Source organism: Dromaius novaehollandiae, chromosome 4 (genome assembly GCF_036370855.1).
Source record: "Dromaius novaehollandiae isolate bDroNov1 chromosome 4, bDroNov1.hap1, whole genome shotgun sequence".
In the NCBI taxonomy this organism is placed as follows: domain Eukaryota; kingdom Metazoa; phylum Chordata; class Aves; order Casuariiformes; family Dromaiidae; genus Dromaius; species Dromaius novaehollandiae.
This window is the reverse complement of record NC_088101.1, coordinates 45,366,707-45,392,859: the sequence shown is the minus strand read 5'-3', so window position 1 is coordinate 45,392,859 and position 26,153 is coordinate 45,366,707. Positions and strand designations below refer to the sequence as shown.

The 26,153-nt window shown below is 34.7% G+C and overlaps 1 protein-coding gene across 1 annotated transcript in view; it reads left to right on the top strand.

The window, feature by feature from the left end:
• SPOCK3 (SPARC (osteonectin), cwcv and kazal like domains proteoglycan 3) overlaps positions 1 to 21,715 on the top strand; it is a 217,448-nt gene extending 195,733 nt beyond the window's left edge. Inside the window, exons 8-11 of the mRNA XM_026122889.2 lie at positions 10,648 to 10,869; positions 17,524 to 17,586; positions 18,804 to 18,941; positions 19,966 to 21,715. Coding sequence (XP_025978674.1) covers positions 10,648 to 10,869; positions 17,524 to 17,586; positions 18,804 to 18,941; positions 19,966 to 20,138 — 596 coding nt within the window. The 3' untranslated portion in view covers positions 20,139 to 21,715. The remainder of the gene's footprint in view (positions 1 to 10,647; positions 10,870 to 17,523; positions 17,587 to 18,803; positions 18,942 to 19,965) is intronic.
• The last annotated feature ends 4,438 nt before the right edge of the window (positions 21,716 to 26,153 follow it).

The following is a 26,153-nucleotide window of genomic DNA, read 5'->3' as shown; positions in this document are numbered from 1 at the left end:
AATTAAAATGTGCAATAATAGTCTTAAGAGTGATATCCTACTGTGGAGGAGAGTCAGATTAGATTTTGTAAGCCTTAAACCTCTACCTTTCATTAACATGAAGAGCAAGCTATTTATGAATTCCTTCAGAGTGTAAGATTCACAGAACTTGGCCACCACTGATTGCTTGCTTCGGTTCCTCCATTATTAACATTTTAAAGTGTTTGGTATATTTTAGCTTTCATTTGATAATTTGTACGTTCCATATACCTTTTTTCAAGAAATCCATTTATTTCATTTAATTGGAAATGTTATTTATGTGTGTGATTCTTCATGCTAAAGTGATAATCCTGTAAAACACAATGAATTAAAGATGATTCTGTCTTATCTGGGAGTACTTCTCTTACTATTGAGAAAAAAGTGTTTCTGAGGTAAAATGCAAATATGGTAACATTGCTTGTAATCGATCTTTAAAAAAATGCATTTAAAAAACATGTGTTTACAGTTCACATTCTGGTCAGTGTCCATTACTCTCTATTGGCATAGTAGGTCTTATAAATGCTACCTGTGAGCTACCTGTTTAAAGAAAAATGACCAAGAAACATGTCTAAGGGAAAAAGCTTATGCTCCCAAGAACTGCGTGTGTGCACTACATTACAATGTTTTCAAAGTATTAATAGTGAACTTTCCATTCCTGTACAATATAGAACCCACCACTCATCTTTAAAAGCCTTGAGAGGAAGATCTTATTTACAAATAAAATTCTTACAATTGAGAAAAAGGTTTCTGGCTCAGTTTCCAGAATTTCCTTTTGAAAGCCTTCAAAGTCATGGAGTTCTTGCCTTTGTCTATATAAAGAATTCACAAGGGTACTTTAGAAGGTATCTGAACTTCAGGTACAAGTTAGACTAGATCCGACCCTGCCAGTTTTTTGAGAGACAGAATCAAGTGTTGATTTGGATAGCTAACAATAGTCTTTTCAGGACTCTTTTTAGTCAAGCGGTAAGGTTATTAAGTCTGTGTGGAAAAGTCTGCTTTTATTGCTACTATTGACTTTAAATTCCCTGTGAAACATGGTGCTGTCTGAAATGTTTGATTTTACTTATGCTTTTAATCTTGTAGCAGAAATGTATCAGAAGTAGCTAGAAGTAGTTTTGCAAAGTATGAAGTGGATCGCTATGCTGGGTTTAATTTGGACTTTATGTTTCAAATATCTCATCAGCCTAAAAACAGAGGTAGCATTGGTACAGTGATGTTAAAAAAAATTTGCTAGTACTTAAATGTTAGAATGTAAATGTGGAGGTTTAGTGATAGGCTTTGGCATGTTTATTTTCTTTTTACTAAAACAAAGCAAGCCAAATTTAAGGAAATGGTTACATACCAGACTTTCAGATAGTCCTATTTTTCTTCTTTTCTTTCTCCCTTAAAAAAAAAAAGTGTTTTGATGAAAACTAGGAAGTTTTACAAAAATTTGAACAATGACCTTTTAGAATTTGGGGGGTTTGGGTAGTTTGGTAAGTTACTCAAATTGCAGACATCCCATTGTGATCAACTTGCTTTCAAATGCAAAGGATCTTATTTATTCTGGCCATTTTTTACTAGATTGTATCAATTTGAGAGGCCACTGCAAAAATGCAGTCATTCTGTAGACAAAAAGTGATTGAATACTCAGTAGTGATTTCTTTCTACAAACAAGGTAATACAAATAGATCTTTTTATGAATAGACTAATTCTACGTGTTAAAGCATCCTAAAAACATTACGTTTAATGTTCTTTGCAGAAGTATAAACATGGTGGTATACGTTGCTTTTTCAGCTTATTGTTCAATTAGGAAATTTTGATACTAGATATTTTACAGTTTGACATTTGAGAACTGCTTCAAATTAATTTTCTGTGTTTTTTGAAACCAGTGATTTTTTTTTTCTTTTTGATGATATAAGAAGTTGTTTCTTTCACTTGTGGATTTGGGGATGCAAAAATTATTTAAATATTTTTTCTTGTTTTTAATGCGACTTTTTTCTGCTATGTACATTTCTGTACTTCAAGTTGCTCATTTTGAGGCAACAAAAAATATTACACCTTATGAGAAATTTCTGACATCCTTTCTGATTTTCCATTTGCATTCAGGATTTTTCATATTTCAGGCTCTCTGGTGGCATTTGGGACAGGATTTCTTAAAAGTCTTGGGCATTTTTGACCTTCTGACCAAAGTAGATCTAGTACAAGTTGATAATGCCTTGCTGGTGCTTTTCAGAGTTGTTACAGCTGTTAAATAATCACATTGATGGTTACAATCATGAATGCTATTCCTAAATAAGAAACAAAGAGTGTTTAGATTAATATGCTGCTATAACCATCAATATGATGATATCAAGTTAAAAATGTAAGACATCTAGCTTGTTGTATTTTTATCAATAATTACAGAATTTTGTTTAGCTGATACTTATTTTTTTTTAAATACAACTCTTATTAGTAATAAAGATTAGACTATTTCTAATAATTAGCAGGGTTTAATTTCCAAAATCCCTTTTGCATCCAGATGTATACAGATTGTATATGTCTAGAAGGACCATTATTGTAAATGCTATATAAACACTTCAATCTTGTCCTCAAGCAGTCTGGTCTAACTAGATGACACAGATGGGAAAGAAGAGTGTTCCCTACGCCCATTAACATTGCTGTGCAGATGAGGAGCTAAGGCATTGAAAACTTAAGTGAAATTTTATCTATCTACTCAAATAATTTTAAAATTTGTTCTCTATTTATGTATATTTTTCCATTTTTGTATTAATTGTATAATGAATTTATGTATTAATAAAGGGAGTTAATGGATCAAATGCAGAGCACAGAAAATACCACAAGCCCACAAACATTTCTGCTAACTGGCAGTCTGTTTCTGAAGAATATTTCTTGTGCACCTCGTCATAGCAGACAATGAAAGACCAGAGGCCAAAGATAATAGAGAATCTTCTTATGGCCTGGGAAGAATATGATTACTTAGATTCTCATATACTAATAATTTTGAAAATAATAGAAAAATGGAAGAAGTCTGAAAGACAATCACTTATAATTAGCTTGTCTAGATGAGCCATATATCTAGGTAAGATATTACATTGGAATTGCCAAAATACCCTCACAAACTTGGAGCAAGAAAAGACCATTTTTGTTTGGAAAAGTGTAAAGAAATTGAATAATTTCAGGTATTTTCTTGGAGGTTTTCACTTCATTTTTCTGACTCTCCTAAGTTCCTTATCTAAGCAGAGACACAGTTGACACTATGTAGAAATAACTTAAATTTCTCTGGTCCTCCCTGTGGAAGCATATTTGGAAACCCTAATGGACAGACAGAGAGCTGGAGAAAGGCCTTTGCTTGCTCCTCTTTGTACCCTCTTATGCAGTCATTTTATAGTTATTAGAGATGAAAAGAATTAGTGTTTATAAACATCATTTTTGATTTCTTAAAAATTTTGACTGCCTGAGAATTTGACTACTTTCTGAGAGCTTATCTCAGAAAAAATCCAGTATCTTGTATGGAAAGCTGTACAGGCTGGCAAGCTGTACTATACTGTCTAAATTGAAATAATTGAAATAAAGCTTACTGGAAGGAAAAGATTGTTCTAATGACCTTCTGCATGTGTCAGTGTAGCATAAGCCCAAGTGGCCTTAAAGCAAGGCCTAGAAGAAGAAATCCAGCTCAGAAATACTTCTGAGCAGGAATTTTAAATAAATCTGTCTTTACTTCAAATTAAAAATTTGAATAAATAAAAATTTGAATAAACTAACTCAGTGTTGTTGGCTGAAGTATGTTTTGACTAAATCTTTTGTACCGAGTTATCCCTGCATAGGATGAAACATATATAGATGTTTATTGTAGCAGTCCCCTTATTTTATTTCTCTCTCTTCAGATATTTTTCCTTTATGTTAGCTATCAGTACTATTAATTAAATGGCCAGACAATCTGTTGTCCCTTAGAATACATTTCATCCCTGCTGTCAATCTATTGGCAAGCTGGTAAACAATAGCCTTCAGCAATAGTCTTCATCTTCAATATTTTTTCCATATAAAATTCTCTAAAACTGTTGCTGGAAAAGGAGAGATTTCAAGACGCAAACTTCCACAAATGTTTAAGACCTTGCAGCTGTGCTTCATTTCATTCCCGTACACCTTTTGATATAAAATTAGAGTCAGTTACTTTAAGGTTTTATGCTAAGACCTTAAATCCCTTCCCCAAATCTTGCACTTATCCTGGCTCTGCTCCTATCTGGGTAATCACAGCAAGCAGGAATATGTTACAGTTTTAGACAAGAGCATTCTGCCTAATGCTCTCTCTTCCTTGGGCTGGTGTGGAGCCAGATGAGTCTGAACAAGATCAGCACTTTTGTGAACAGCAAGTATGACAGAAAGTATTCATAGTTGCTTAGTCCTCCATTTACTTCAGTCTGTCCTCCTCAAGCCTGTCCTGGTAAAACTACTGTAGGAAGGGAAACTTGTTCCCAGCTTGTTCGCTGCAGGCCTCAGCTGTGACATGCTGTTAGTTAAAAGTTATCTGATAACCAGAATATTCAACAGATCTGTCACAAGCTGAAACCTTCTTGCTATGGATCTTGCTGCTGAACAGGCAAAGACCATGGTCTAGATGTCTGCATTCTAGCAGACTAACAATTTCCAAGTGTTATTAGTACTTTGTTTTAATCTTTTTCATTATCAGCACTATTTAGTTTAGACTTTTTCCAAGTGAAAAGGCTTACAGTTGTCTTACAGTTAAGTAGTTTATATTCTAATAGCAGGCATCATTTTCTCATTAGTGATGTAAATCCTCACTGCTAAAATAACTGTTAATTTTGCATGTGTGTTTATTCACTTGTATGATTTGTCACTGTCTTTTATTGTGCATTCATACCAGAAGGAATCATGCAGCTTTACTTCTCTTGGCGTATTAAATAAATAACTTTTGTATAATGAAATATATGAGCCAAAATGCTGGTTTGATTTCCACATAAACAATGACAAAAGCTATCACCTTCCCCAATGTACACAAGGATTTATTACTTACAAGCTTAATAACTGGGCAAACAATAGTTTTACCTTGAAAAGCAGATTATATTTACTAAGATTCAAAATTCTCCCCTGAGAAATAAGCAGAAATACAAGAACATTTCTGTTGGCTCCTTTTGTTGTAATGTTTTGAACTCTAGTTTGTAAGCCATGGATGGAGGGGTATGTTTCTCAGCAGTGTTTCCCTTTGGGACTGTTTTGGTTGAGGAAAGGAGCTTATCCAAAAGTGCCTGGCACTTCACATTATTCTAAATCAGATTGTCTTGCGGTATATGTATTGGGTGAAATTCAGCTAAACCCTAAATCCTTCTCTTGTTCACTTTCACTAGTTTTAGACAACAATCAGAAATAGCTGCATAAAAGCACATTTTAATGTAATATATGGAAACATTTCAAATAAGCAGTTAAAAGGAGAGAAAGAAAATCTTCTTTACCTTAATTTAGATATCTAAGCAACAATTTTGCTCTTCTCAGTGTAATTTCCTAGTAATTACTAAGAAGAAGAATAAATTATTATTCTTATTAGTATACTGATTTTTCCCCTTCACTTTCTGCTTTTTCTTATGTGTCACAACTGTGAAAACTGTGCAAGATCAGCATTCCCTTTGGCTCTCAAAGTGATAAAGTACGCAGTCTGTGATCTGAAGCAATTAATTTCTTAGTTCTGGGTCACCTGGCGATAGTTGTACCTAATGTGTCAAAGCATGTCAGCAAATATTTAACTCTAGGTATGTACTTAACTGCTTTGCTGACTCTTTTTCTCAGGTATGTCACCTTGAAGAGCAACAGCTGTATTATTTTTCAGTATAATAGTACAGGAAGAGATTCATTGCAGAGAGAGGGCACTTCTTGGGTAACCTTAGCATAAGTTTGGTCAGTTGCTTAAAGGTTCTTAAAGACTGAAGCAAGAATTTGACCTTAGCACAATAATCCATTAAGGGTTTATACTGTGAACGTGGAACTCAGATAATGAACTTTCTGCGGTTTAGCTGTTCAGGAGTAAGTGGCCAGCTGCATTTTAGATTAAACAATGCCATTCTGTCACATGTCTTTGTCCCCATGTGCCTGGCTTACCTCTGAAGTATTTTAGCTTTTTTTTTTTAATCTATTTCATCTGAACTAATATTTGCCCTATATTTCAATCAGTTCTGCAGTACACTGCAGTAACTGATAGTCCTGAAGCATTTGGCTTGTTTTACTTCACAAAATGAACACTAAGAGATGTATCTTTTACCACAGTAGAGAAAGAACTAAAAAACAGTAAGAACAAAAAGAAAGATATTTGGCCTGTAAATAGTAATACACCCCTCACCCCCCAATTTCAGTAGCATATTCAGAAGAAAAAAAAAAACAAATTACTTTTAAGGTAAGGTGTGATCTTTTTGAAATGATTACATGACAAAATTATTTAGTAGAAAGCTAGACCCTCATAAACCACAGTGATTTTCCCAGTATATGATTCCATTTAATAGCTATTTTAAGACAGCTTTAATGAAAGTAAACTTTATTTTTCAGGCTTAGAACTAACACAAGAATTTTGTTATATGAATTTTTTTCTTTCAAGGTAGGTTTTTAATTCTGACATGTCAGGTATGGTATATACCTGTTTACTAGGATGTGCATATCATCATAAACACCAGATTCAAATTGTATATTTAAATATTGTGCTCCAGTTATGTTATAACTTTAAGTAAATGTATAGAATATATTAGGACATAATGGCATTTTTCTGGTGCTTACCTGTCTTCATACTAATTAATAAAGTTATCAGTTCTGTAATTATTTTGCTGTTTCCAGTGCAAATGTTTTCATGTCAAGCTCTGTCCATAATTATGACAAACCGACTAGATGAAAATCCAGTGGGACATCACTATTAGACACATTTGTTCTAAATCTAAGATCTACATAGAAAGAAGTGAGAAAATTTTGAGGAATGGGAATAGAGGATGAGATCCATTCACAAGTTAATGCTAGTCAAGGCAATCAAGGAAAATTCAGGAAAAAAGTCTTCAGCAGACATATAGCATCATTCCAACTGTCATTTAGTAGAGCATGAGGCTTTTGAAATGTTCCCTGGTCTTTCACTCTACTTCAGATAAATTTCTTTCTTTTTAGAGCAAAATTGGAAACTGAGAGAAAAGAATTAAGCACGGTTTCTTTTTTCTGTTACGTAGGAGAGTTTTATTAAATATGTAACACAGTATCCTAAATTATAAAGTACTTAATAATTAAAATGTGAGTTTTTCCAATATGGACCATAAATACTAATTTAAAAATATTGCGTCCTAAGCTTGAAAGTGATTCCTCTTTCAATAAACCCCCATTTAAAACTCCACACACTGATGTACTTTTTTGTACAATAATCTACTTTGGCCCACAAGATCCATCCCTGAATGCATGTTTAAAGTGGCTTTTATCTTATCTTCCCTTCTAGCTGACAACTTACTCAGAAAAATCTCTATCCTCTCCTCATGGTAGCTCTTTTTCTGCAACTTGTCTTACAGTTTGGTGAGCCTGCTAGAATGCCAAATTCAGAACAATTTTGTGAGCACACGAATAATTCCTCCCTTCACGCAGGTACACAAAAGGCAGGAGTAGGAAACAGTATGTTTCACATCCAGCCCTTTCTGAATCCAAGGTCTTGAGGAGGATCTCTAGCTTAAAGCAGGACTAGCAGAGAAAAGAGAAGTATCTGGGATGTGTTAAGAGGCCTTCAGGAACAGAGCCTTAGATGTAAATAATGTTATACTGAACATGCATCCTTGGACAAAATGTTTTAAGATGAAAGAACCTTCCAAAATATTTCAATTAGGAAGCACTTGTTAAATAATTCTGATTTTTCTACAAATAATTGTGAATAACACATTTGCTAATATATCCTTATGCATTCAGTCTAGTCCTGTCTCTCTCTACTCTGTCTAATCCACAGATAAAAAAAGTTGTTTTGTCTTGGTGTTTTAGCCAGGGCTGGAGAGGAAGGAAGAGAGGGTTCTTTGGTTGAATATTTGCCTGGATTTTTGCACTGTGTTAAACAGACATCAAAAAGATCATTTTTACCAAAAGGCTGCTTCTTTTTCTTCTTCTTTTTTTTTTTTTCTGTCAAAGAGAAATAATGAATGAAATAAATCAACAGGGAGTAAGAAAAAGTGAGACCGGCCTGATTAGCTTAAGCAAAAGTCATAGTCTCATTTAGGAATTCTTGAGATGGAGACTGTGCCTATTTCATGATACTTAATAGTCTTTAATTGACTTCCATGAATTTTTATAATTACTTTTCAATTTTTTAAACTTTCAAAATATGTTCTAGCAATAAGTTTCACAATTTAATTAGGCATCGCCTTGGGGGGGGGGGGGAAAGCTTGTCTCCATTTCTTATTAAGTGTAGTCTCTAATATCAAAGTGTATATGTAAAACTGTGATGGTCTTATTTGTTAGGCCTGGACTGACCTGTGTGCCGAAGCAAAATATTTTTCTATTTTTGCTGTTTCTGTATTCCCCTTCTGGAGGAGAAAATTAGACTCTCTTTCTTATGCATCACCAGCATGTAAATTCTATATTTCTTCCGATCTATCAGCAGAAACCCAGACAATGCACCAGATTTATGTGGATGCAGGGAAGTATGTTACTAGAAGACCTAAGAAGTGTAATACTGACAGTGATAATTGTCTTGAATGATGTACAGAGATGCAAAAATAAAAAAGATTTCTTTACTCTAAAAGCGATCTTGTAGTGATGGTGTTTAGAGAAATTACATCTGTGATTTTGTAAAAAAAGCTAATTAAAAAATAACCTAGTAAAAATTGGCTTGAAAGCCCACAATGGAAATGTCATATGCAGCATCCTTTTTCTCTTCCCTCTGTAGCTTATTCATTTTCCTAACTCAGCCATTAGAACAAGGATCAGGCCATTACAACTCGTTACACAAGATCAGATCCTGAGAAATACGTACATGCTGTAAGGACATAAACTGAATTTTATTTGAAGCAAATAGAACTTATTTATTTTAATATGTGTTTATTTGAACATGTACAATATAAATGAAGGGTTTGCAGTACTTTCTGTACTTACCTGGGAGTCTCCCAGACAATCTTTGGTTTATGTGGTTATGTGGTTGTTTGTCTGTTTGAATTCCCAGGGAGTTTTTCGATACCAGTTTTCTTTCCTTTCCTTTCCTAAATGGTTGTTCTACATTAATAGCCTGGATGTTTCCACATATCTAAGGGGAAATCTACTCATGTCTAAATCTGATTGCTCAGGTATACAATTTGACCTGTTTTGGAAGTATAGTAACCCTTTTCAGATTTCTTTTGTTGTTTTTAAATAAGGAACTAAGAAAGTAGTAGAAGCTAGGAATTCCTGTGTGCTAATCTGAGCTCTCATGTCAGCTTTTCTGATGCCAAAGGTAGAGTCACCAGTCTCCTTTTTTCATTGCTTCAGTTTTAGCTTAAAAGCTATTAGGAGAATCATATTTAGTAAGCACTAATTCTTGTTTTGTATTAAGATGTATACTCGACTGCCTGGCCACATGCAACATAAACCATATGTGACTTACCAGCATGAATATGAAGGAAATTGCAATTTTTTATAAGGTTATAAAATCTTACAAATCCCAAGAATTTGTGACTGATGTAATCTATCAAGTCGCTCAGGTCTGTTTCAGTGCTGCAGTAAGTATTACATGCTATGATGCTTGCAAATAATGATGCATGAATGATGCATAGCATGGGGCATTCATAGGATCCCTATTCTATGGCAGGACCCATGGTGCATGAACAGCGAAAAAATATGTGTGCATATTGAACACCACTCATGTCTTCTACGGATGGAAGAGGCCTGGCAGTTTCTGGATTTCCCATACATGTCCACATGCAAGTCTGCATGTTCTTTGTGTTTGGTGCAGGAAAAACAGATGTGAGCTCTGAGCTCTGGCTTCCAGAATAATTAGTTCAGTGTGTTGCTGGTGGCCCTCTTTCCACAGGACAATTTAGGAAGATGCAAACTGTAAGAACAGCTCTGATACTGGCAGCAGACTGCTCTTAGCAGCCATCTTTTTGATGGCCTTCTCCAAGACGTAGAGCAGAACAGACAAAGATAAAATGTCATAACTTTCAAAGCATTGCTAGGGCTGAATATGATCCTTTTTCACGAAATTGGACACATGTAATAGGAGGAAACATATGGACTCCAATGAGTTACCTGGAATTTATACCTTTTCTTAGTTCTGTAAACATTGCAAACTACTTAAGCTTCACTCTCCTGATTTATGGTATCTCTAAAATTCCTCAAGAGAATCATTTTCCTGGAAATTACTGTAGATCATTTATTACTCTACATAATGTGTGTGCTATAGGTATAATGTTTGACAAGAAAGCTCATATTTCTAAATGCTTTGAGACTGATGGTGGGATTAATTTTTTTATCAGATTAATGATTTTTTAGAGTAAAGTTGACATGTAACTTATACACAGTATTTCAATAGCATACAATGCTTTTGTACGGTATCTATGTACCACTGGAGCAGTTTCCATGATGCAGCATTCTTTTCTTGAGACTGAGCTTGGCACCTGCTGTATCTTTCCTGTTATCTGATTATTTTGGCTTTTTGCTTCTTAGGATTCGATACCAGTATTTTGCCGATTTGCAAAGACTCCCTTGGCTGGATGTTTAACAGGCTTGATACGAACTATGACCTGCTGTTGGACCAGTCAGAGCTTGGAAGCATTTACCTTGACAAGAATGAACCGTGCACCAAGGCGTTCTTCAATTCTTGTGACACATACAAGGACAGTTTGATATCTAACAATGAGTGGTGCTACTGCTTCCAAAGACAGCAAGGTAAAAGATGAAAACAACCTGCACGTGTAGATGATTGACCTTTCTGTAGTATTTTATCTTTTCTGAACATGTTTAAAAGATTACAGTGAACTACAAGCTCTTAAATGCTGTACTGTGAATTCATTTTAAGGTTTTAGATCAATTGTGAATACCAAAAAAGAAGTAAAAAAACAAGCTAAATGGAAAAGCTGGCTAGAAATTCAAGGATGCTAAATAAAGTGTAAAACAGCAGCTAATGCTTTCATGGGATATTTTTTCTCATGCCAACTTCCACTAAGTATGCAGAGAAAAAGGACCAAAATAAAAGAACAAAATGACTTACATTAATTCTTTTCCTATCTACTTCACCCACCTTATAAAATAAACTTTATTTCTTGTAGGGCATCCTAATGTTCTATTTTGTGAGACTATAAAATAACTGAATGAACATTATGCATAAAGTTATTTTCAGTCATTTGGACCAATTGATTTTTAATAGCTAGATGAATCTCTTGTTAACATCCTGATGTGATTTGGTTAAGCAAATAAGCACAACCTGTAAGCATTTTTTTTCTGAGGATCATATAATAATTTTAAATTTAGGTGAGTCATCACAATTTATATAATCAAACTAATTGTAGTGAATTACAAATTTTACTCATTAGTTATTGGCTGAAACAGGACAGAAATGTCCATTCATTTTTCTTATTAACATGAGGGAGATTTTCAAAGGGAGAAATAGTATCTAAGCCCCAAATTCTTGCTGATAGTCAGTAGAAGAGGTAAGACCAACTCAGTGAAAAGATTGCACATCAACCTTTGAAAATTTTAATCTCATCTTTTAAATCTCCCTTGTGCCTTTAAAATTGTCATGATAAATTACTGTTAACACTCAGCATCTATAGTTTGATTCTGACTTCTGTAGAAGTAAAGATTCTTACCGTGACACACCTGCCAGTTGTAAATCTGGGTAAGAATAAAGGTGTATTTCTGTAGATGCATACTAACGAACTGCCTTCTCTGATTCGGCAGTTTTCCCAGTTGGAAAGTTAACATGTCATCTTTCAAAACCCCTTGTTTTTTTTATTACAGAACAATCTTTTGGCTTTCATTTTTATAAGCAGTGTACTGCTACCAAAGCTAAAGTATGAAGCATCACCCATACCAGAAGCAAAGCTGTTCTTCAAGTAAAGAATGTAATGTGTGTTGTTTGGTTCTCTTTTAAAAAAAAAAAAATACACAATGATTTCAGGTTGGTGTATAAATACTCTGGGTATTTGTAGGGCAGCATTAATTCTTTTCAATTGTCAGAGAAAGTACAGCACATAAAATGTGGCTTAATATGGGCCAAAGTTCTTATACCAGTTAGCTGTCCCATGAATTTCATATAATGCGTGTACATCATAATCTGGACATTAAGAAAGCTCTTCCATAGATTAGTTTCAAGTAGTTTTGAATTCTATAGCCTATAAACACTATTTGTCTAAAATATCTGCTCAGGGTACTGCTACAAATCAAGGGAGGTATTATAAAGGACTGATCTAAACACTACTGAGTAATACTAATGGTACCTTAATGACTAAAAAACTGTGATCAGGCTACCAGTGGCACCCTTGCACAATCCAGTATTATCAAGCTTTTCTTCCCTTTTTCTGTTCTCCTCCTTTCCTGCCCATGGTGTTACGATAAGATGCTGATTTAAAACAGATTAGATTGCTACAGACACCAGCGTGTCTGGCTGTATAGTGAGGACGATGTATCCTCAACACTGCAAATGAGGTGAAATCTCAGTTTTGGCAATCTTGCACATTAAACATGCATTCCATCCCTCCAAATTAAAACTGCCAACAAAATCTATCTTCTCCTACTTTTTGTAAAGATGTAAGGAAAAAAAAAGTACTTACAGTCTTTTGTCATTTCTTGTTATTAGCCTTTGTACAACTATCTGATGTGCAAGTCCTAGCTCCCTAGAGTACAGATGACCCACAGAATTCTTTATTTGTGATTTGCAGTGTTAAGCTGCATCGTGTAATATGTTCATGTTTGTTTGTGTTTTACTGGACTGAATAATCTAAATAAGGTCTTCAACTAGACCTGTGCTATAAATAGCAAGGAAATGGCTAGGTAGAGAAGCTTATTGGTTTCTTTCTGATGTTTACCCAAGTAAGTCGATATTAACAGAAATTTCAGGTCATGGAGAGAGCTCTTTGTGTTCATTGAGCACAGCAGATGTTTTCTGGGCAGTTTTACAGCACTGCTATTGATTGACCATTTTCAAAGTGAATACAGAGTAAACCCCAAAATATATATCACACTGGGATAGAAATTCCATTGTGCTATTTTAGTATTTGCTTAAGTCATTATCTAGGAAGACGTCTTGCTCTTTGATCTTAGCTTCTCAGTTCAAGACTGTCAGGATCAGACAAGTACTTGCAGTACCATTCTTTCCTTCCGCTTCGGGTCTGTTGTGGTGAGTTAGAGTACACTAGGCCCATTACTGCACATTACTTACAACTTCTAGTTAATATAAACACCGTCCTATGAATACTCAAGTCAGTTCTTTCTTGCTCAGAAAAGGATCTTCTTCTAACAGCTGTTCCACCTTGACTGTTTAAATTCTTCTCAGCAGTGCTTATTGCATATTTTCTTGGCCTCAATCCTGCTTTCAATGTGATTTATTATTTCTGAGATATATCCAAGACAATATAATGTATTTCTGCAGTACTTCAGCATTTGCATTTCCCAGTGCATTACTGTCTTTCTTTACACTTTGGTCCCTGTTGCCCTCCACTTTCAACTGCAATTCATTCAAGTGCTTCAGTGCCTGTCTTCAGAACTGATTTTCTTAGTTCTTTGATGCTAGCTTAATGCTTATTGCTTATCTAAATGCTGAGGCACTTCTAGTGTTGGCCTTTCAGTAAGGCTAAATTTCTTTCTGCCAGTGCTTCATCATTATTACAGCCTTGTTCTTGTTGCATCACTGCTAAAAAGTAAGTGGGAAAGTGCACACTTTTTCTTGGAATATTAAGGCTTAGCACCTAAGCATCTTTTTGCTGCGGCCTTCCGCATACATCTATTAGTCTAGCACGTCTCTTGATGCCTTGATACCATTATTTTTCTTACAGGCTATTCTGTCTGTGAAGGACGGAAGACTACTTTATGACTTTAGAACTAGTCCATCTTGCAGAAGAATGATCAAGATTGTGATTCATGTTTATTACATCAGTCTCTTCAGATTGCAGGACACTTAAATATGTTTACAAATGGTTCTGAAGAAAGGTGGAATGCATCCTAACACATAACTGAGGTCCCCAGAAAGGTTTATTTAAGTGCAGTATTGTCCAAGAACAGTTATAGTTGATCCCAAGCAAAAGCAAGACACAACATGGCAGCCTTAATCTGCAACGGACTGCACGTCAGAAGTGGGGGGGCTCTACCATATGTTACCTACTTGATACGGAAAGTCACTGTTTTGTAATTGAATAAGATGGAGAATCTGTGAAAGCTGGAGGCTCACTAATGGGTAGCAGCTTCTTGAGGCATTTCTGTTAAAAATCCTGGAGATTCTTTGTCAAGTGTACCAGGTTTACACCCATTGCTCTCTTAATGTGCTGAAAGCCTCAAAGCTTAGTAGGAATAGCCTAGCAGCACCTTGTCACAACTGAATATAGATGTCTTAAGGGCCTGCAGTACCCCAGTATACATCAGTACTTTGAGCACCGAAGAACTGTGGATGGTTAGTGTTAAGTTGATGAAGCACATAGAACAATGCAGTGCTACTGTTAGAAACACAATTCTAGCCACATTTGTGGAAGCAGATTAAGGATGAAGATGATTAGGTCTTTTATTTGCCTTCAGACTATCAGGAGGTCTTTTCTGTTGTCAGATTCATTTCAAAGGAAGCCACTACACAGCGGTTTTTGTAAAGGATAAGTCTCCTTTGTTCAAGACTTCTAAAGGTTGCCTAATAACACTGCTTTTGTATTAAAATAAATTCAGAATCTATAAGAAAGCTTCCCAAACTCAGGAACTAACTGGAAAGTGAAGAGGGAAGCATTATATTTCAGGGAGAGAGGAAAAAGTATATACTGTGGATGAAAAGGAATCTGGTTGAAGTTCTAGCTTGCCACTCTCTTCAACAGTTTTAAGCAACAGAGTGATTTCTTGTGAATTGTTAAGTATTTTATGCCACTTTTATCCTGAGAAGCAAAGCCTAAGTATGAATCTTGAAGACCTATCTTCCGAGAAGCAGAATTTTAGGTAAGTAACTTTCTCATACTTCCTTGTTGCCTTTTGATTAGTGCTACTCCTTTTTCTGCTCATACTATCTAAGATTTATAGCTGCAAATTAAGGTTTTTGTTTAGACATAGTCCATCATTTTTACTTTGCCACATATTAGTGTTCACTTATGCAACTCTGTGTTTCTAATTTAGGATTTTTCCATTGAACAAAACACGGTTTTTTTTTTCCTGTTAGAAAATTTCTTCTCATTCAGGATATTTACCATCTTCTTTGGTAGATCCTTCTAGCCTCTGGTACTTGTGTGCATAAATGACTATATTACAAAATAGATTGCAAAATAATTGGAAATACCTTTGTTCTGAGAAGTAATTGGTCCTCAGAATGTTGTAGATACAGCTGTGTGGAAAGCATGAACTCTTACATTACTAAGTATGTACAGTTAAGAGTTTAAATATTTAAATATCAAGAAAGACAGAAGCATTACCTTTGAAAAGTGCTGATTATAATCATATGCATAATAGTGAGCATGCTCACCATTAAGGCACTTCTTATAACAAAAACATATTAGACTACGTAACTTCAGCAAATATTCAAGGACTAAATACTTAAATAACTAAATTTAGCAAAGCTAAAACCCACCCAGTGATGCCGGGTCTCAGTGGTTTTCAAGGGCACAAACACAAAATTCCTTGTTTATCTGGAAAACTTGAAATTTTGTTCTGACATTAAGACTCCTATGAACAACATTTTAGAAGTAAAGCCTGCTTTAAGGCCTTAACTCTAAAAAAGATCGTTATATGTTTAGTGTGAAACTTGGCCCACTAGATTTGAGGCCAAGGAGTGAACAGACAACCATTTGACTCTAAATCTTTATAAGCTTTTTTAAATATATCTTCCTAAAGAGAAATGTAAATAGCATTTCGAATGTAAAGCCAAGAGAAGTTAACAGCCTGTTCTCAGTGAGGGGTTACTGTTGTCTTCCAGTTTCTATTTATTTGGTCAAATAATCATGAATAATACCAAAGGTCTGTGGATATATGTAGGCCAACCAAAAGGCTATATGGTCATTGGGAGCCTCTTTGCTCCACAGGCATTTATCACCAGTGTTTGAGCATTTCCAGAAGTAAGCCACCTCCACGTTAATATATTCTTTCCATTGCTGCACTCTGTTGTGCATCTGGTGCTTCTCTCTGCTGGGTCCAGAATTCTTTCTCAGCTGACTCAATTGCAGGAGCTGTTTGTTTTCCTTTAAGAGGAATTTGGGGAAGGCTGCTTTGGACTACCACCACTCAAGTGATTTTTGTAATTAGTCTGTAAAGCAACTGGCTTCTCGTTTAAGTGTATGCCTCGTCAGTAAGCTAACTAGGTCTTACTAATCTTTAAACTATGTCAGAAATTTGCATGGACAAAAGTAGTTTCACTATATTTCAGAAGAGAGCCTTGAGTTAATGGCTTGGCAAAGACGTACTCTAAATATAATCAAAGTCTGTTAAAATGAAAAATGCAATTAGTATTCACAGAATGTGAGATTTTAGTGAGATGTTATCAGAATATTGTCTGGGACCGGTATAAGCTGAAGACACACATATGAGTGAGTTGAGTGACACTATTGCTGATTCAGAGTGGGAAATGCCTCTGTGATAATGGTCTAATGTATCAGTGTTCAAAGATTAGTACTTCTCTGTCTTTGATCCTCTCATTCATTCAACAGTAATCTATACACATTAATGTCTTACTTCTTTCCTATACGTGGGGCATACTGTGACGTGCATTTTAGAGAGAATAGAAAATTAGAGCAAGCTATGCATCTGAACAATGTAAAACTTAAGTTTAATACCTGTTATGCCTCTTAGAGCCGTCTCTGTATGTTATTCCTTTCAAACTAAACTTTTGCCACTGTTTTCAACTTAGTTTGCTGAACATGGGGCTTTGTACCCCGTGATCCAGTCTTAAATTGTTATGATAGAATCACAATCTTGCAAACTTCGGTGGAGAAAATTCTTATTTTATTAGTACAGCGTGTTAAATACAGAGCTTGAACATGAATTCTAACAAAGACAAACGAGAAAGAATTAAAAGAGCCATTCCACTCTAATTTCTGTAGACTGATAAAATCAGAACTCATATAGTTACTATTTTGGTTTAGCGTCCGTTAGTCCTCCTGACTAGTGACTAGATGTTCACTTAGAAATGAGTTAACTGGGAATGGCCTTCTGCACAAATCCATGATGTTGTTCCAACTCATAATTCTGGAGCTGTACCAAGCTGCAGTAATTGTTTTCTTTCAGAGCTTTAAACATGACTGCTAATATAGGATGTGTATGTTTCTTAAGATCACTAGTTAGAATGATCTTAGAATGTAGCAAACCATAAAAACTTAATCATATCCTTTCATGGTATAATCTGTTTAACCTTTTTTTATTTCATTTTAGACCCACCTTGCCAGACGGAACTCAGCAACATTCAAAAGCAGCAAGGAGGAAAGAAGCTCCTAGGTGAGCCATAGATCATTCTTTTGAAGGTTTTATTGCTTACATAAATAACCCTAGTGAAACAGCAACATAAAATCAATATTAATCCAACAAAGATAGACCGCAGTAAATTCCAGCAACAAAATTTATGAAGTTTTTGAAAGCCATTAAACTTAGTTTTATTGCCTTACCTACCAAAAGATATTACATCTGTTTTATTACCCTAATAGAATGTACATTTTTACTGGTATGGAGGGGACAGTCTAAGACACTCCTAAATTAGTATCTCTGCTGATCCTTTACTGTAATATTCTTTAAGTAATTGAAATCTTTATTGCGAAACAATCTATACTGTATCAGTATTACTTTTTCACGATTTTTAAAAAGTAAAATCTTCATTTTACCCTTTGCCTCTGTGTAAGAACTAAAATAAAAAATATGGCCCATGGTAGTCAAAACTGTATTTCTTCTAAGGATGATTTCTAACAATAATTATATGCTTCAGAATATTTTCAGATGAATGTTTTGTGCACTGTGGTTTATCTGCATTTTATGGTTCTTTAAAAAAGTCCCCATTCATTCTGAATGAAAGCCATCAATGGATTGTTCATCATTATGCAGGGCTGGAGCCCTTTTGGCTTTAGAACCTAATTTGCCTAGGTATTTGGAACGTAAAATACAAATTTAACGTACATCATTTTACATTTATTGTGGATATAATTATTGTATTACACTGTGGTTGTCTTCTGTGGTAAGGTAACAAAATATTAGTGGATCACTAAATGGATTATAAAATATACATTAAATAAAAATCGCTCCTAAGCCTTTCAGCAGGTCGTTCATTAGTCTAGGAAGCCTGATCCTTATTATTCAGACAAACTTATTTGCACTCCATCCATTATAGAACATCTCATTTAGAGTTATTTGCCTCTTCCACAGCTTACAGACATCAGAGATCTTGACTGAGGCATTCAGGGATGAAGGAATATGTAGCAAATATGTATCAATGAAAGACGTAAAAGAACAATTTTATTGCTTGAAATCAGTCCAACACTAATATCTATTATTTTCTGTCCTATACGTGATATATTCTGCTTAACTGAATTTAGTAATGCAAAATAAACCAGTCAGTGGAGAGTCTGGAATGAGGAAATAGTAAAAATTAACTGTTTTCTCTTATAATTATTACATTGGCCAAGAGGTGGTTATGAATATTGTCATTCAATATTTATATATCACAGGGCAGTACATTCCCTTATGTGATGAAGATGGGTATTACAAGCCAAGTCAGTGCCATGGAAGTGTAGGGCAATGTTGGTGTGTTGACAGATACGGTAATGAAGTAACAGGATCCAGAATAAATGGTGTGGCAGAATGTGGTAAGTTTAAGAACATTCTTTGGAGTTTGGATTAGAGGTGTTATTCCCTTTGATTACAAATCCAATTTCTTCAGTGAAAACAGAGGTGGGACCCAATTAGGTGGATTTTGAAGTAAATTATAACTTGTTATTCTTGCTATAATATTTCATTATTTTTTGCTATTCCTATTACTGTGTCAGTTATTAATAGACTTCATATATGTGTTTGGCTTAGTGTATATAAAGCTAGAGCAAATTAATTATCTAGAGCAGCGTTAAACAAGCCCAAAAATATTTGATGAAATCCCTCTGGGTAATCAGCATGCTAGTGATTTCAATTTGACTTTTTTTTTCAGTTTATATACAAAGAATTTCCCAGAAGTTCCTAGTGCACGACACCTTCCATTATTTTTCCCTCCTAATGCCCTGAAACTTCTTCCAAGAATTCCTGTTTTACCTTTATTTGATGTCTCAGACATCAAAGAATGCCAATAAAATATTTTCCTTTTTTTGTTGTTTTTGGAGTTTGGTGTTACTCGTTGTACCTTTAGATCTCTTTTTTGCAACAATAACAACGTATCCTGAAACAAAAGATAAATTTAACACAGTATTTGATATACAAGCTCAGGCCTAGGATCCATCTAATCTACGATCCTTTCTAGATGCATGGGCAGTTCTAGATAGTTCAAGATAACATGTAACAACTGAACAATGGACAGTGTATATTATCACTAGTCCTTATTGTGATCCCTCTGTTGGATGTAAATCTCTTTCAGTTGTTCCTGGCACTCATTATAGTTCTACATTGTAGTTTCATCTCCTTTTGTTAACCTTGAGAAATTCATCCCCATTGAAGTGGTTTTCTTTTAGGACAACAAATTATTGATACTGTTTATTTTTTATTTTTGTGTCACAGTGTTTACTGTAAAATAAGTAATTGAATTGAAACTAAATATTCTTCTGTGACTTTTGTGTACTCATAGATATTATACTATAAATATACTATATTTTGTGTATCTTTTGTATAACTATCACATCTTTTTAGCTATTGATTTAGAGACTTCAGGTGATTTTGCCTCAGGCGATTTCCATGAATGGACAGATGATGAAGATGAAGAAGATGAAATTATGAATGATGAAGATGAAATTGAGGATGATGATGAAGATGAAGGAGATGATGATGTAGATGATGACGATGATCATGATGGATATATTTGATGATATTAGGGGTTAATGAATTGTACCTTTCTAGAATTCACAGTGACATCTCATAAAATCCCTTTGCTCTGCAAGATCAAAAGGAGTCTAACAAACATGTATATTTTGTATGATTGTTACAAACATTGCAGCTGGAGTTATAGACTTTTTTGTTTAAATAAGAATCATTATATTATGTGCTCTTGAGTTTTTAAATGCCTTTGCGATGAAGAAGAGGCATCGGAAGTGTAGCCTGAAGAAGGAAATGTGATGTGCTACTGAAAATATAAATGTGCAAAACATACTATAAAGACAACCAGACTTTTTAAAACTTCCATGAAAAGGATATTTGCCCTTATTTGGAACTTTGTGTGTGCTCTTCAAAACACATACTGTAACTTAACTTTAGCTCTGTCAATGATTTAGGTCCTGCAGGCTTTGCAAATTGTGCATAAAATAAATAAAAAATGTGTTACAGTAGAAAAACTTCAGTGCACAAGTAGCATCTCAACAGTCTTTAATTAACCAAAGGTATGGAGAAAAACTAACAGGAGGGAAAAATAATGCAAGATCCTCCTTTGTGTTTGCATTTGTAGTTATGTTTTTATTGGGAAATGGCTAGGTTATTGAAAGGATATTTCAAAAGCAGTAGCATGGACAAGCACTGATTCTGTAAATCTAGAGTTTTCTTGTCCTTCCTTCACTTTTTCTTTCATGTTAAGCTTGTATAGGCTTTATCATTATTTACTCAAGCAGCCTAATTAATTCACCCTTTGTTGTTTCTCTGTCTCTCTCTCTAATCAGATTAGCATAAAATATTTTACATGGGAAAAAAACTTTGCTTAAAAATATATTACCTTTATACATGACTGTATTTCAGAGTATTGGCACTTGCCCCAAGATAGTTTTAAAAATAACTAACTATACGTTTTATTTTCTTAATTCAGGAAATACTTTTGCATCCTTATCTTAATTCATGTTTTCTGATACTTGTGCAGAAACTTAGAGAACGTATTGTAAGGTGCCTTGCAAAATAGAAATAGAGAGGTTTTAGCATGCATACCAGTATAGGATGTTAGGCAATAGCTAAGCACACCCAATTACCAAATTAATACCAATATAGGTACTGCTGCTGGAATGAAGAAAATGGGTTATTTTAATTCTTTTTTTCGTATTGTTATGTAATTACCATGTGGACTAGATTATGATTATTGTGTAGAGTAGCACTTAAGATTTGACTGTAGAGAAAATTACTTTAATCACTGTATTTATGTTAGCATGTTAATTAATTGTGTAGACATTTTGGGACTCCATCATCTTCATTCATATCATATCTATTGCTTTCTGCCCACAACAAAATTGAGATGACCTGTATAATGTAATGTTATACCACAGGTTGTGTAGTTTCAACAGAGGATCACTGGTTTCCCTGATTTAATCTGCAGTTAACTAAAAGGAAAATCAGTTTATTATTTGAATTAATTTCTACACATTAAATACTAAATTTAATGTTTATCCTATGTAATATTGAAAAATATAATGCATTTTCTTTTTTACTGTTTCTGTATAGTTTGCAAAATAAAGACTCTTGTAACCAATCTTTGGCCAATATAGACCATTATTTTGACTTTTTGTATAGTTTGAAATTTTGAAACAGGAGGGGTTCATGTTTCAGAAATTTTCACCTATTCAGATATGTATTTATTTGTGTAAAGCCATTTATTAATGTTATATTTCCAGTAATGAATTTTGGATTAAGGTAAAACCCATAGGGAGCTTTTATTTTTCTGTATTTTTCCTGAATTTCCTATAGATTTGTTATGTACTTTTATGACTTTGTTTTTCATTACATAGTAGAGAGAGATATTTCTTTATGATCATGATTTGTGGGTTGTATAGCTGTGTTATTTTCTTAAGTAAATATAGTTAAGAGCTTACCATTCCAATATAGTGAGATTTTATCAGAGAACAGTTTCTTATGGCTGAAATAAACTGATATATAAATTGATTTTAAATAAAGAAACTAAAGATAAAATGTCGTCATTATTGGCTAATGTAGCAAATACTGGGTTTTTTTAATCACGTGACAGACACATGTTAGTTGAGAAATTAAAAATGTATTTCGTAAAGCCTGTGATAGGAGAGTTAAGGTATTGGAAGAGAATTCATGATGTATTTAACTTAATGGGACTGCAGTATGAATGAAGACCACTCTAAAGTGAAATGTCATTCAAAAGAACAAAAAAGGAGTTTAGATTCTTTCTTCCCTGAAAATTACCTAAGGAACTGGAAAAGGAGGAATTCGGTGTGGATTTTTGTCCTTGAGTATCATAGCTACTGTAAAAGTCACAAATAAGTATGATGCCTGAATTTAGTAAAGGACAATGACAGTGGAGATTTAGGGTCATTTCTGAGAATTTTTGTCATACAAAACTGAAACAGCAGCAACAGAAACCTGAATTGTTTCTTGTCCATGAGGATGACCTAGATAAGAGATTGATAGTGTGAGATTTCCTATGAAAATACATTTCCATTTTAAAAAATAATAAGATAAATGTGTCTATAGATTAATTTCATGATGCCCACTTACTTTCATGATAGCACATGAACTGGAAGCTACTCCACTGCAGCATTAAAGAAATGTATGAAATCAGTAGCAGGTATAATGAAGGAAGGGGCCAAGAATCTAAAATCATTAAATAACTCCACCATTCAACAGATTTTTCCCTCTTTCCAACATATCAAAGAATTTTGCATTGAGATACATCCCTGCTACTACAGTTAATGGTTAGGCAGAAAGCAGTAGGGAGTCCTTGATTTTAGAAGTTCATTATTTTTACACTGTCACTGTCATTTTGTTGCTATTTTTTCTTGGTCTTATAGTTGTGCACACAGGTATGTGTTTATAAGTATACAAAGATACTGGTATAAATCTGGAGATTTTCAGACACAGCGATTCATAAATCTTATGCTTTGCCGTGAATCATTGTGTGTGGAAATATAATTCTCAGATTCATTGAAAAATGAGGAACACCAAGTTCGATTAAATTAAATATTATATAACGTCTCAAGGGAATAGTATTTCCCTTCATCATCTGAGGTCAAGCCACACAGATATACTTAGTGTAAAAGCAAAGGCATTAGTAGCATTACCTTGCTTGTACGATAACTGGATTATTGTCTAAGATTCAACACAAAAATTTGTCATTATTTTGTACACAGGGATACGAACTGGATTTCTTTTTTTAAAGAATCAAGTTTCCAGGTGGAATACCAGAACTATATGGTAAAGTGGATTACTTTTATGTTTCATAGGAGATTAAAAGAATGCCTGCATTTATAGGTTTTTTTCATCAAGTCAGATTAAATATGAAGTACAATCCAAAGGATTGGAACAATGTCCAATTTATCCAGTTATTACTTCATCATTTAAAAATTCATTCAAAAGAAAAAAAAAACACTCTTCAAGGCAAGTACCATTTTGGGCTTGCTTAGGTAATAGGGTAGCCCTTTCCTCTGAGTAGAACTCCACTACCCCAGCGTCAGTACTGACTCATTGTACAGGGTGGCTGCAGTTTGCTAACTCATCAATTCATTCAGTGAAATGGTAGAAGTAGAAATGACTCTTCAAATTTAAGGAACCACAGCAAGAATGTGAAACATACAGTTAGCTGTGCTGAAGGATGACACCTTGGCTTGAATGTTTTTGTTGTGTTCCAGATGCTAATTGGACCAAGTCCTGAAGAGAAGACTAAGGCACAATGTCTGTTTGTCCTCTTGATGGTGAGTTTTACAAGTGAAATGTGTATGTATATTTTCTAAAAGAATCTCCATGCTAGGTTATCAGTGAAGCAGTGTGTTTTACATCCCTTCACTGGTTTTCCACATGACTCCATATTAAAAATTTTATAAAAAATGCAGAGAATAATATCCACAAATATGTCATTTTCATACCTGTAACTAGGGCAGTTTAAATTGATTTTTGCCAAGATGGTTGAAATTTTTCAGTTAAAATGGACAGGAAAGTAGTCCATTATCCCTCCTACCCATAGCATTTAGTACTGTTCACTGCTGCTTTGTAACTGGATAGAACATTCTGGCGTACAAACAGTGTCTGCTCTAAGCTGTGAGCACTGGCATCATTCAGCTGAATTTTAAAAAATGATATGAATACACAACCCTCCAACTGGGGCCTTAATGCAATATACTATATACTATTATCAGGCAAGTGCAGTTTTAAAAGCTCTGGCAATATCCAGCACAAGGCATTGAGGGCGTGTTCTGTAAGTCTTTTCATTAATATTAGAGACACATTATTAGGAAGACTCTCCAATCCTTTTCCTTTTTCATAGTTTCTTCACCTTACAGACTTAGATGACTACGCGTTTTGGTGAAGTTCCATGACCGGTTAAACTTTTGCCCTTGTGAAGTAGAAGAGATGGAATCTCTTTAACTGTAATGTTTCTGACTGATTTTCGTGTGCTTGAGGGATATGCTAAGATTTACATGGTTTGGGATGTTAAAACAGAGTAGTGATTAACAGCGTACTTTGTTGATTTTCTCTGAAAGCTGACAAAGATTACTGAGGCTTTCTGTGTCCAAAAAGCCAGCAATAGTAATCCATACTAAGAGTCCAGTTTTGCAGCCCTAATGCTGCATTTTTGTTCTCTATGCTAGACAATACCACAGTTCTTTGAAGGCATGTTGTGATTAGAAATCAAGAGTTGAGTATTATGCAAAACTTCTTTTGGGCTTGCCGAGTTTCACCACACTTGTCTTCTGTATATTGCTTTCTGCTGCACTGCTGATAAGGAAATGCAATATGCTTTAAGCCAAAGTCTCTGTTGTATGTGTAGAAGGTCTTTATCTGTTTTCTAACATTTATTCTTAAAGAAAAGAAAATCTGGAAATGATTCTGAAATTGATTTCACCAGTATAAATCCAAATTCACCAAAGTAAAAAAGGACTGTGAAACACACTTGGCTCATATGAGGTATACTTTTTTGTCATTGAGCTTGAAATGGTTAAACACTATCTAAGAAAGGGTTGAGTAGATACAAGGTCTGAAGAATGTGGAAAGAAGCAGACTAGAAGGTCCTTTGAGCCGATGCGTCTAATGTAGCCTCGTTCAGCTCTGTATGTGCAGATCAGGAGCAGAAAACTTGGGAATCCATTTGTGAATTAGTGAGTTGTTCCAGAGTTGCCTTCTCCATCATCTCTCTGAAGAAGATGGTATGTCTCGGAAGGCTCTCAGTACATGATGATTTTGGTATTTTGCTAAGATATTTTGCTAATTTTGCTAATATATTTCCTATAATCCTTTCAGAGATTGGTCTTTTCCTCCTTTCTATTCATACATGAAACTATCCCACTCGTCTTTCTGATATTTCAATGCAGTCAATTTGTTTGAAGACAAAGTATTAAGAGCTTAGGACTAACCTTCCTTCAGGACAGCATCCTGCCTGCGTTACAGGCCAAATTACTTGACTCTGACCTTTGCTTCCCACAATTCCCCCATGCGTCCAGAAGGATAGACTACTGTCCAAAGAAAGGAGGGTATTAAGGGCCGTGTAGCGCTGCTTCCTTCAGCAGTAAGAGATATTGGATCTGTCCCTAGGAATCTTGCAAGCACGTAGGCAAGGAGGCTCCACTGAAAAAGTACATTAACTTGGAACACATGGTGGCTGATTACCCTCAATAATTTTGCCAAGAAAACCTAGCTGCAGTTCTAATCATTTTCTTAAAAATCTACCTAATCTTCACTCATGGGAAGATGATTTATCAGTTAAAAGCAAAAAAATATAAATAAAGAGAGGGGGAACATAATGCTCTGTTAATCGTCTTAGAGAAGAGGCAAGCTCAAATGAAAGAAAGGCAGAAAGAAATGCAAGAGAAAACTTAGAATCAGCTAGTATGGGCAGCATCTATGTATTTGAATAACTGACTGTTTCCATGCCTGACTAACAAAAAAAAAACAATGTGAGGGTTCTTAGTTCATCCCTCATGCTGCTCCTTCCTCTCATAAGCAACCCCGCT